Source organism: Cetorhinus maximus, chromosome 14 (assembly GCF_964194155.1).
Source record: "Cetorhinus maximus chromosome 14, sCetMax3.hap1.1, whole genome shotgun sequence".
NCBI lineage: Eukaryota > Metazoa > Chordata > Chondrichthyes > Lamniformes > Cetorhinidae > Cetorhinus > Cetorhinus maximus.
Window position 1 is genome coordinate 96,626,097 of NC_135892.1, and position 12,816 is coordinate 96,638,912.

Consider the following 12,816-nt stretch of genomic DNA (forward strand, 5'->3'; position numbering starts at 1 on the left):
GCTAATGTAACCCCACTATTTAAAAAGGGAGGTAGAGAGAAAACAAGGAATTATAGACCAGTCAGCCTGACATCGGTAGTGGGGAAAAAGAGTCTATTATAAAAGATTTAATAGCTGAGCACTTGGAAAACAGTGGCAGAATCAGACAGAGTCAGCATGGATTTACGAAAGGGAAATCATGCTTGACAAATCTACTGGAATTTTTTGAGGATGTAACTAGTGGAGTTGATGAGGGGGAGCCAGTGGATGTAGTTTATTTGGACTTTCAGAAGGCTTTCGACAAAGTCCCACAAAAGAGATTAGCGTGTAAAATTAAAGCACATGGGATTGGGATTAGTGTATTGAGATGGATAGAAAACTGGTTGGCAGACAGGAAACAATTGGTAGGAATAAACAGGTCTTTTTCCGAATGGCAGGCAGTGACTAGTGGGATACCGCAGGGATCGGTGCTGGGACCCCAGCTATTCACAATATATATTAATGATTTAGATGAGGGAACTAAATATAATATCTCCAAATTTGCAGATGACACAAAGCTGGGTGGGAGGGTGAGCTGTGAGGAGGATGCAGAGATGCTTCAGTGTGATTTGGACAAGCTGAGTGAGTGGGCAAATGTATAGCAGATGCAGTGTAATGTGGATAAATATGAGGTTATCCACTTAGGTAACAAAAACAAGAAGGCAGATTATTATCTGAATGGCTATAAATTGAGAGAGGGGAATGTGCAACAAGACCTGGGTTTCCTCGTACACCAGTCACTGAAGGTAAGCATGCAGATGCAGCACGCGGTAAAGAAGGCAAATGGTATGTTGGCCTTCATAGCTAGAAGATTCAAGTACAGGAGCAAGGGTGTCTTGCTGCAATTATACAGGGCCTTGGTGAGTCCACAATTGGAATATCGTGTGCAGTTTTGGTCTCTTTATCTGAGGAAGGGTGTACTTGCTATAGAGGGAGTGCAGCAAAGGTTTACCAGACTGATTCCTGGGATGGTGGGGCTGACATATGAGGAGAGATTGAGTCGTTTAGGATTATATTCGCTGGAGTTCAGAAGAATGAGGGGGGATCTCATAGAAACCTATAAAATTCTAACAGGACTAGACAGGGTAGATGCAGGAAGGATGTTCCCAATGGTGGGGGAGTCCAGAACCACGGGTCACAGTCTGAGGATACTGGGTAGACCATTTAGGACTAAGTTGAGGAGAAATTTCTTCACCCAGAGAGTGGTGAGCCTGTGGGATTCGCTACCACAGAAAGTAGTGGAGGCCAAAACATTGTATGTTTTCAAGAAAGAGTTAGATATAGCTCTTGGGGCGAAAGGGATCAAAGGATATGGGGAGAAAGCGGGAGCAAGCTATTGAGTTGGATGATCAGCCATGATCATATGAATGGCGGAGCAGGCTCGAAGGGCTGAATGGCCTACTCCTGCTCCTATTTTCTGTGTTTCCATGTTTACTGGTAAACTATTTTCTGTAGTCGTTACAGATGATTCATCACCAACATTGACACACGTGACATTCCTAGCAGCACTCTCCAGGTAGCGATGAGGAGAGGCACACCCAACTGACATTTGCCGCTTCTCACCAACCCCCCCTCACAAACCTCCCCACTCCCCCCCCCTTCCCCCCCCACAATACACACACACACACACACTTTTATAGCATTCCTGCTGTCATTGCATTTCTGATCAGATGTAAAATGTTGAAAATCTAAAAAGATAAGGGACACTGCTGGAAAAGCAAGTCAGTCAGCACCTGAAAAGGGAAGAGACAGCATAACATTTCCTACGCTGGAACCCTTTATATGACTGAAAAAAAACAAAGAGGGGAGAAGAGGTAAAAGTCAAGAGTCAGGAATATTTACTCCTGTCACAAAGAAACAGTTTAATAAGTTTGAGAGTTCACAAACAACCTTAATAAAAAGATAGAAGGACGTAAAAATCAGTGAATAATGTATGAATTAATATGAGTCAGCTCAATGAGGTAGCAAATAGGCTTTGAAAGAACAAATGAGTATGAATAGCCATGGGGAAGATACACACAAATGAAAATGCTATGGAATGAAATGAAAAGGGAATAAGAGACATAGCCAAGATCACTAACAGTACCCAGACCAAGAATTAAATCTGGGTTCTTACTACTGTTTGTGGCCTAGTTCCATTCTATGAACAAGTTGACCAACTGAGCCATCAGTGGGTATACACTTGTAATAATTTTGGAAAGACGCATTGGCTGGGATTTTACCAGCCCTACAGAGAATGCTGGGAGGTGGGATGGGCATAAAATCGGGCGGGATGGTGGGGATCAACGTTTTACCAGCAGTATCAAAGGGAGTGAAGTATAAAAATAGGGAAGTCTTGCTAAGACTATACAAGGCACTAGTTAGACCACACCTAGAATACCGTGAGCAGTTTTGGTCCCCTTATCTAAGGAAAGATATACTGGCATTGGAAGCAGTCCAGAGAAGGTTCACTAGGTTGATCCTGGGGATGGAGGGATTTTCTTATGAGGAGAGATTGAGTAGGTTGGCCTGTACTCACTGGATTTAGAAAAATGAGAGGTGACCTTATTGAAACACATAAGATTCTTAGGGGACTTGATAGGGTGGATGCTGAGAGGCTGTTTCCCCTTGGGGGAGAGTCTAGAACCAGAGGGCATAATCTCAGAGTAAAAGGCCGCCCATTTAAGACAGAGATAAGGAGGAATTTCTTCTCTCAGAGGGTGGTGAATCTGTGAAATTCTTTACCGCAGAGGGCTGTATAGGCTGGGTTGTTAAGTATATTCACGGTTGAAATTGACAGATTTTTAATCAGTAAGGGTATCAAGGGCTATGGGGAAAAGGCAGGAAAGTGGAGTTGAGGGTTATCAGCTCAGCCATGATCTCATTGAATGGCAGAGCAGACTTAATGGGCCGAATGGCCTGCTTCTGCTCCTACGTCTTATGGTCTTATGGTCTTCCGCCACATCTGATGTATTACCAACGGCAGGCGGCCTCTTCACCACCAGGTCCACCCTGCAACCTCGCTATGGACTTGAGTGGGGGGGCCTCCTGATCAGGCACCCTGATCAGGCTCCTCCAGCAGCAAAGCCTGCCCCCGCTGCCCACACAGCACCCACACACCCTGCTGACGGGGCCTGCCTAGCTGGCCCAAACAGGCCTGACCTGAATTACCTTAACTCTGGGGCCTCCTCCATCATGGCTGGTCCTGGCCTGCTGCAGTCCCAGCAGTGGCCACCACTCCCAGGACCTCCAATTGGCTGGCATCTCTTGGGGCAGGACCTCTTCCCTTAAAGAGGCAGAAGCCCCGACTGCAGGCAGTTATTTGCCTAAGGAAGGTAATATGACGTCAGGGCTTCCATGACAGCTCAAAGCAGGGTTGCCCCCAAGTTTCTGGCCAGTGGGAGAGGGCCACCGCCACCCCATAAAGTCCCAACCACTTCATCCATACTGTAAAGAGATAGCCTGTGCAAAACTGCCTGAATGTCCTTTATTTGAAAATTGCTCCTTTTCACAATCTGGAATGTATACTCAGTGGAAATGACTGCTATCTTTTGAAGGTGCTATTTCCATCCAAATAAACAGATAAGATTCTTAATGACACTGAGGAACAGTACAGATTCATACCTTTGAACCTGAGAAGTAGGAGGCCAAAATGTGTGTTCCTCACTCCTATTTATGTAAAGCTAATTCCACCATATATATATCAGAAGAATAATATCGACAGCTGAGAGGACGCAATTGAGATTAAATATTAACAAAGTCAGTCAGGCGAACAGGATAATTAAGGAGGCACAGTTTTGTTAAAACTCTGCTCTCTGATGCTAATAATCTAACTGGATGTCAATAAAATTAATTCCCTCCTGCTGAACCTATCAAAAGTGACATTCATTAGGAAGTTTCTTTTGAAAACAGCAGTTCTCTGCTTGGTCAGAGGAGAAAATTCCTCAATCAAAATGTTCAGCAATCGGCGACTTTACTGAATGTGATAAGATATGTGAATCAGTTCTGTACCGTGTTATTACAGCATTGGCTAATGTATTATTAATCTTGTTCGACTTTGCAAACTCTTGGTGCATTTAAAAACCAAAGCTCGTACAAGTTAATTTCTCAGAGTCTGTTATTACATCTCATTTCGTCAAACACAGCAGGTTCTCTGCCTACTCTGTCTCTCATCCTTTTCAGGCCATCCGCTGTGTTAGCAGATGAAGGACATATCATGAATATAAAACAGCATAAATCAGGTGCTACGAGAGGCACTCTCAACACAACACTCAGGCTGCAAAATGTTCTCAAATTCAATTATTCTTCACTGGATACATTTCATGATTGATGATGAAATAATTGTGTCCCAGAAAAAAACTGCTGATAGATGCCTCCGTGCAGTAATCCAACGATTGATTTTAACCTTGCCTGCCAGGAGCAAAGGTGTGGACAGGGTGTCAAAATGAAGGCTCTTGGAAGACCGACGATCCTGGCAGCATGTCCCCAGCATCCCCGACATGTTATCGTCTTGGTTTTTGACAGTATGCATGGGGCATCATAAATGTTGAAATGCCAGTGTCCAATGATGTCACCGGGACCTCACCGCCACTTATTCTCAGTCTCTGGCCATGCAATTTCTCACTCTCACCCTCCACCCCAATCCCACAGACCTCAGGCAGAAGCCAGCATCAGGAAATTTAAATTGGGCTATGGGAGATTGCTTTTTAATTCTTTCTAGAAGAAAAGGGGTGCCTAGTGGGTCTTGGACAGGTTGTCAGCTGTTTCAGATACAAGCATTTGTGACTCCTGCTCTGAGTCAATATCAGAATTTTAGTTTCAGCATGTTTCCTAGTTTCAGAGAAAGGCTGGTAAAGCATCAATCAAGGATCTGCATGACTCAGCCAGACATTAACATACAAACGCGGAAAATACCTGTCAACACTGCCAAGTTACAAATCAAAATTTAATAGTCAAGACTGACATTGATAGTTTACTAACTCATTGATACAACCTGTCAATGTTACAGTGAGTTAGCAGGTCCCAAAATGTTGATTTCTCATGGCCAATTTTCAAAAGGCATGTCAGAAAATTTCAAAACGCACATTATCAACCTAGAAAATTTTGCTTTATTTATATCCTTGTGTTCTGTCCTCCAACTGCTGCTCCATCTATGTGGCCACCTTTCATTTATGTACAAACACCAGAGGTCTCTTGGGTAGTACCTTATAAAACATTTCTCAAAAATCCAAACAACCCATAGCTATTTTGGTTCCTTTGATAATCTACTTTTGGGCCTCGGGAAACCCGGCAGGGAAAAAGAGATGAGAGCTGCTGGCTGCATAAGATCTGTGCCTTTTACAGCAGTGCTTGTGGGCCAAGGGGAGCAGGGATGTTTCCTTCAGTCCCAACATGGGAACCTGTAAGCCGCCCCACAATCTATCTGCTTACCTTTCAACCTCGCACTCCCCTCCAGCTGCCATCTCACGCGCCACCACCCCATACCCAACAATCGTCTCTCACTCTCACCCATCCCGACTGCAACCTCTCCCTCCCTCCCCTCCTGCTCCTCTGCTGTGTACTTGTGATGCTGCCTTTCCCACCCAACAGGCAGCTACTCTGTCAGTTGGGCTGGGTATTGGGCAAGAAACCCGGAGAAAAAAAAGCTGCAAGGTTATTATAAAATCTGAATGCACGGAGACGAAGGGCGGAATGGTCCCAGGTTTGCACTAAGTGCAGTAGGCGGAGGGTAAAACAGCGTTTTATCCACCAGCTGCAATGGCGGCATTTCATGCCAAACCCGCTGCGTAACTTATGCATCCCCTGGAAACACACCATTTCAATGGCGGGCGGGCTCTCATTCGCCTGCCACACCATCACCTCGCTGCTTCATCACGCTGGGCACCGTATTTAAAGTCCAGCTGCGCGCACACATCTCAGTGCTTCCAGCCCACGGCTACTGCTTTCACAAAAGGCAAAAAGACTGCAGCCCCCAGATTTAGTGACGCCTTTTGGACAGCGTGGAGGCCTGCCACGATGTCCTCTACCCCTGCTCTGGCTGCAGGATGGGCAATGGCATGACCAACTAGGCTTGGGAGGCAGTGGCAATGGTGATCAGTGCCAATGCTGCACTGAAGAAGTTGGCCATCCAATGCAGATAGAGGATGAATTATCTCTCTGTGCAGCCAGGGTAAGGCAACCATCTCATCACTCTAAACTCACGCACTCAAGCCCACCACACATTCACTGGCATTTCACTCACTGCCAGCTCAAGGGACATCACCACCCATTCTCTCACATATACCCTCACATGCCCATCTGGCCTCATCTCCTCTGGAGACTGCCTCCTCAGCCCTCACCATCTTGAGGCCACTTGCACAGATCAACATGTGCCCCCACACACACTCTGTGTTACCCTTCTTCCCCAGTACAGCCCTCACCCTGCAGCCTCTTCACTTGCCTGAGGCCACTTCTCCTCTTCGCCAAGCAAGACCTTGCCCTGCAGCCATTGAAAAGCTGCCCACACATGGCTGATCTGGTAGGTAGAGGCCTGCCATGAGCCCCTCTAAAAGTGATGTGGTGCCAGTCTGTGAAGCCTGGCGCTGATGACTACGAGTGCTGACCGAAGCAAGGTAGGCAAACAAACCTTGAAGTCCAGAACAAAGTGCAGCCCACCAGGTGCACGTCGCTTATGTGCTGTTGTGAGACACATCAGCATGTTTTCCTACCAACCTGGGCAGAAGATCCAGCTCGGGGGGGTGCGCAGATCCGGCAGGCAGGCCTGATAATGATACGCTACTGTATTACATCTGATGGCAGAGAACGCAGCACACCATCGACGGGCTGAGCAGACAATCGCGAACTCGTTTCACACCACCCTGAAACCGATTGTGTCATATTGTCCGCTCACGCCACCAAACACGCCCGACACCGGCTGGCACAGAAAATCCCGGCCTACGTTTTCTATTCATAACTCCACCCAATGCTTCCAACACATACTTGGTAAATATCGAGGTCATAGAATCTAAGTGTATCCTCTCCTGGGGCCTTTATTTATAATGTAGGTTATTTAAAGAAATCAAATAAACTGGTTGGGTAGGATCTTCTCCTTCTGAATCCATGTTAAATTCTCTATTCTGAATTATGGTGGTGCTCAAGAATATACCTGACAATAGTAATGAATTCCATTATTTTATCCAGTGTTAATATGACTAATGGTTCTCAAAGGTATGCAACTGGACGAGGCAGTCAATTAACATTTAATTCTGAATATTTTGTGTTTGAGTTTTAAAGTAGTATATACCAGTGGTAAAACTCTTTTCCAAATCACACATTAGCCCTTGCTTACCATCTGCCACTTCAAAATCCTTGAATGCAAGTTCTGAGCCCGAGTCATCCAGCAGAACCTCCCCATTCAGAGTGAATGTCATGGTGTACTCGTTCATGTCCACCAGGCAGCCGACAACGTCCCCTGCCTGCCAGGAACGGCCAAAGTGCTCGTTCCCCTGGTGCCACCGTTGAGCCTACGGCAAATATCACATGCAAATGATTACAAGGTTAACAAATTGGTGTAATTGCCGCATGTTGAATGTTAAGCAGAGTTCAATCTGTGCACATCCTGTCATTGTCCAATAATGCAGTGAATAAACATGGTAGGAATTCTTTAAAGAAATCCTAGACAAAGGGGGGGTTTTCTTCCACCTTAAACTCCATTATTTTTGGTGATAATTTTTATGTTATAGGATGAGCTGATTGGTGCATTTTCTTTATTAATTGAAATGAAGAAGCACATCTGCTTTTTGATGCATTCTTTCTCTCTAGAAAAGCCATTGTACTTGGCATGGTGACACAGCGGGCAAGATATTCCCTCTGCTGTTGGGAATTACAGTTTGGGACAATTTACTGATCCTCAAACTACCCTTGCAGGGGAGGGGAAACAGTCAACAGCCCTGATTTTCACAGCGGTGAAATTAATTGGCCTCTCAGCTAGAGGGCCAATTAGAGGCCTTGAAGCTTGAAAGAAGCAGCAGGCATGGAGCCCTGGACCATAGGTCTGCTGTCAGGAGGCCCCTAATGTGATTCCCACTGCCTGCGGAACCTTCAATCGGCCTTAAATGCCTAGTCAGCCTGCTGTATGCGGGTAGTTACTCCTGCCATGAGGGTCGTCCAAAGGCAGGGTAGGGATAGGGCCAGGGGATTGGAACACCAGCCGGCGGGGCTATTATTAGCTCACACCCACCTCTATTTGTGGCCCCGAGCATGAGCTCAAGCTCCTGTGCAGCAGGTTGGTGCTTTTACATGTACTGTATCACTGAAGTTAGAAAATGTGGGATCACTACTCCCACACAAGAAGTTTCTAATCATAGCTATGCTCATAGAGTACAGTGCAGTACAGAGGTCTGGAGGGGCAGGGCGGGGTGGGGGAGGAGATGGGGTGGTCGTGCGCACCTCACATCATCTGCTCCAAGAACACCCATTGGTAGAGACCCAAGATCAACTTGCCTGGCTGTTCTCTCTCAGACAGGGCATGGTATCATAGGAGGGGGAACACTGAAGTAAAGACGAAGAAAATGAATGCACTAAAAATGGAAATGGTTCGAAGGAATATTCATGTGGGCAATGACAAAAATTAAAGCACAAGCATTAGGAGATAGTCTTCCAAAAATGGGTAAGGCATCTTGCTAGGGCAGAGTAGGGAGAGCTCCACTGGCTGTTCTGCATCTGCTTTGTGAATTCTTCATGATCAATTGAGTGATATTTTTCAATCCCCAACAATCAACATTTTGAAAATTGCACCCCACCACACACAAAAAAAAAATCAAGCTTTATCATTTTCTCAAAGCCGTGTTGGTGGTTCACAACATATACTGAATCATATTTTCGCAATAAAAGATAATTGAAATGTAGAGAGCAAAGTGACTACTGCGCTTTGATCTGACTATTTTTACTTCTTTCTGTTTATATCAACTCAGGGGCACAGTCCTTGACTTAGCTGACTTGTTTTGAAGCATATACAAACCTTGAAGCCATCAAAAACAAAGGACTGATCGTCCGTCCCCAGCTCCTGATCTGGGCGGCAGCCTGGTCTGGTCCAGCCAACACGCATGTCCTCAGCAGTCACTGCTTCAAACTCAAAGTACCACTTCCCACTTCTCACTGCGTAGGTTTGCTCAGCGCGGAAAATGCGGAACCTCTCTGCCGCATTGTTCAACAGATCAGATCTTGCAGCTATAATAAAGACACACACAAAGGAACATACAATTTATTGCTCCAGTAAAAAGAGTACAATTTGGAAACAAACGGCAACCTCAGGAAAACTGAAAGGATGAATGTGTCCTCTGCCTTAACATCTACAAGGTGTCAACCAAGCACCCAGTGTTAGGACTGCCAACTCTAGTTGGGCATATTCCTGGAGTCTTGGCATTTGGTCACATGACATTTGATCATGCGGCGTTTAATCACATGGCCACCTCCTGACCCGCTCTGTTCATAATCTATACATTATAGAAACATCTTCTGCAAAATGCAGGCTTTGCCGCATTATGCCAATTGAGACCCTTAAATGGTCAATTGAATTGTACCGTGGGATTTTTTTACATCTATCTAAGAGGGCAGACAAGGCCTCAGCCTGGCATCTAATCCAAAGGACAGCACCTCTGACAGTGCAACAGTCCCTCAGGACTGCATTGGAATGTCAGCCTTGATTTTAGTGCTCAAGTCCTGGAATGGGATTGAGCCCATAATCTTCTTACACAAAGGTAAGATGGCTACTACTGAGCCATGGCTCTGACGCACCACAGGCCTAAATCTGCATCATATTCCAACAGAGATCAGTATAAGGTTCATGGCTACAGAAGACAAGAAATCATAGAATCATAGAATGGTTACAGCGCTGGAGGAGGACAATCAGCCCATCACATCTGTGCTGGCTCTTTGCAAGAGCATTTCAACCAGTTCTACACTCTGCCTTTCTCTGAAGCCCTACAAATGTTCTCTCTTCAGGTGCCTATCCAACGCCCTTTTGAAAATCATGGTTGAATCTGCCTCCATCACACTCTTAGGCAGAGTATTTCAGATCCTAACCACTCGCTGAGTAGAAAGGTTTTATTGCCATTAGATCTTTCATCATTCAATTTAAATTGGTGTCCTCTGGTTCTCAACCCTTCTGCCATGGCAACAATTTCCCCCTATTTACTCTGTCTAGAACCCTCCTGAATTTGAACACCTCTATCAAATCTCCCCTCAACCTTACTTCTCTAAGGGGAACAGTCCCAGCTTCTCCAATCCACCCACAAAACTGAAGTCCCTTGTCCCTATAGAACCATTCTTATAAATCTTTTCTGCACTCTCCCTAGAACTTCACATCCTTCCTAAAGTGTGGTACCCAGAATTAGATACAATGCTCCAGTTCAGGCCAAGCCAGTGTTTTATAAAGGATCATCATAACTTCCTTGTGTTTGTATTCTACTCCTCTATTTATAAGGCCCAGGATTCCATGTGCATTTTTAACCACATTCTCAACCTGCCCCACAACCTTCGATGATTTGTGCACATACACCCCACAAGTCTCTCTGATCCTGCACCCATTGTAGAATTGTACCCTTTAGTTTATATTGAATGAAGGTTTTTATTTTAATAGGTAACTTCTCTCCCTTTCACAAATGGCTGAAACTTGACTCTGCCAATTCATTCTTACTGCATGGACTACACGGGGGTTGTTTTTTGAGCAGTTAAAATTGGACTTAGGATTTTATCTACCAATAGCAGCTGAAGAGTGAAATTCCAGACAACAGAAGCACACAGATACAAACCATTAATAGAAAGTATTCTTTCTCTGGACTTTTACGCAATGCACAGGAGATCGAACTTTAGTTCCAGGAGACCGACGACCAATGCAGAGGGATACATCGCCTGGGGTGGAATTTTCCGCTCTGAAGTTTGGTGGCGGGTACAGAAGTGCAAGTGATTTCCGCTGGGGGTGGGAGGAAAAGGCTGAACGCCTGCAATCTTGAGCTGTTCTGCTCATTACTTATGCAGCCGTGCGGAGCACAGCAAATCTCATGGTGGGGGTGGGCAGGAAGCCGTCCTCCCTGCTTTTACCTCATGAGCTTAAAGGGCACATGGCCAGCCTCCTTCCCTTACCCCCTTAGCCTGCCTCCAAGGTCTAGCCTCCGCGCCCCCTTTCCACCCACCTCCCACTATGAACCTTCGCAACAGCTTGTGCTACCGGCAGCCAATGTGAGTGAAGCTATGAGCAGTCCCCAAGGAGGTGAAAGTGCATCTACTGACCTCAAAGTCATAGAAGAGGTGAAGCTCGCCAGGGGCATGCCCCTTATATACAGTCATAAAAATGAACGTTCTAATTTCCTGCAGACAGTGACTTAATTTGGAGGGGGAACTTAACTCTGGCAAGATAGCCTTCTAATGAGCATGCATGAGATGCTAATGCACGCTAAAGGGCTTCCCAACATTGTTCACCGGGAATCTCGACCCACCTTTAAAGTTACGAGAACAGAATTCTGATAGTTCATCCCGATGCTGGGAAACTGATTTTTGGCCTCCTGCCAAATTAAATTTGCCCGTCCACCACACTTCCCACTGCCGGTGGGACCGGAAAATTCCACCCCTGGTGTGGCACAGGTGCACAAAAAATGCCATTCCTCAATTTAAGAAGCCCAAATTTTCTTCCCTCTCCAAAGAAAAACAAAAATGAGCTCATCCTCCTGATACGTGGTATATATATATTTAAACTTTGTAAAAAGAAAACAATTGTGAGGAGGCGTTGAGCTAAAGTCAAAACACTTCCACGCCACAGCTAATTTCAGAGCATTGCTGAGGTAGAGCTGAAGTTAATCGACCCCTTCCTCTCACAGCTTTGCTACTCTATGGTGTTACATGAGGAAAACCAAGAGAAAAGAACTAAAATGCCTTACAAAAGAAGTGCAAATGTTAGATTACAGGAATCTCATGCCAGATTATTTATGTGGATCTCACTCGGCGTTAATATAAATGTAAGCATACATGAAAATGGGAAAATAAAGTGCAAATGAGTGATGCTATTTGGCTCATCCAGCCTATCTATTCATAGAAACATTTGATTAATCACAACGTTTGACTGTCTCTTAAACTAACCATTTTTTGTTGAATTATATTCGGTTCTATGCAAACTCTCTGACAGGATGCTTAAATTTACCAATGCTTTAAGACACACCGAGGAATATACTGCTCACGTGAACTAAACTAGAGCAAGTCTCCTGTTAAATACTTGCAGACATCACCCTTGTGCCATCTTGACCATCGTGTAGCTTTTATTGAATTAATGGAATGCATACAAGCACTGTTGCTATGTTAACAATGTACATCTTCCCTGTTATCAGCAATGTAGAAATTTAATCTGTTCTACGATGCCAGAGAAAGTGACCTTGTGAAATGAAGAGTTTCTCTTCGATTTATTCAGATCTCACATTTAACCACCCCTGAATCCACTACATGTTAATAATTGTGTTGTCGACATTTCTAACCATCGGTACAAACCTTTGAAAGGCTCAGTTAGAATGATCGTTCAAAAGTAACATTTTAAATGTTCCAAATGTACACTTATTCTGTAGATCAAAGAATTGTATTGTGCAATCCTATGGATTTTCAGATCTTTCTGTGTGTTAGTGGCCAACTGGAGAACAGATTGATGAAAAAAACCTGTCAGTTCCATCAATGTTTACCATATCCATTTGACAGTTTAACGCTATTTATCAACTTCAATCATTAACTCCTGAGAGAGGCGAAATGAGAGAGTAAGGTCTGTTGTATTTCAGGAAAAAAATTGTAAGAAATTCCTCCTCA

At 44.8% G+C, this 12,816-nt stretch overlaps 1 protein-coding gene across 1 annotated transcript in view; it reads right to left on the reverse strand.

The window, feature by feature from the left end:
- Window positions 1–12,816, reverse strand: part of ryr2a (ryanodine receptor 2a (cardiac)) — a 794,383-nt gene that overhangs the window by 296,099 nt on the left and 485,468 nt on the right. Inside the window, exons 27-28 of the mRNA XM_078557297.1 lie at window positions 8,996–9,204; window positions 7,325–7,499 (exon numbers count right to left, since the gene is read on the reverse strand). Of these exons, the coding sequence (XP_078413423.1) occupies window positions 7,325–7,499; window positions 8,996–9,204 (384 nt within the window). The remainder of the gene's footprint in view (window positions 1–7,324; window positions 7,500–8,995; window positions 9,205–12,816) is intronic.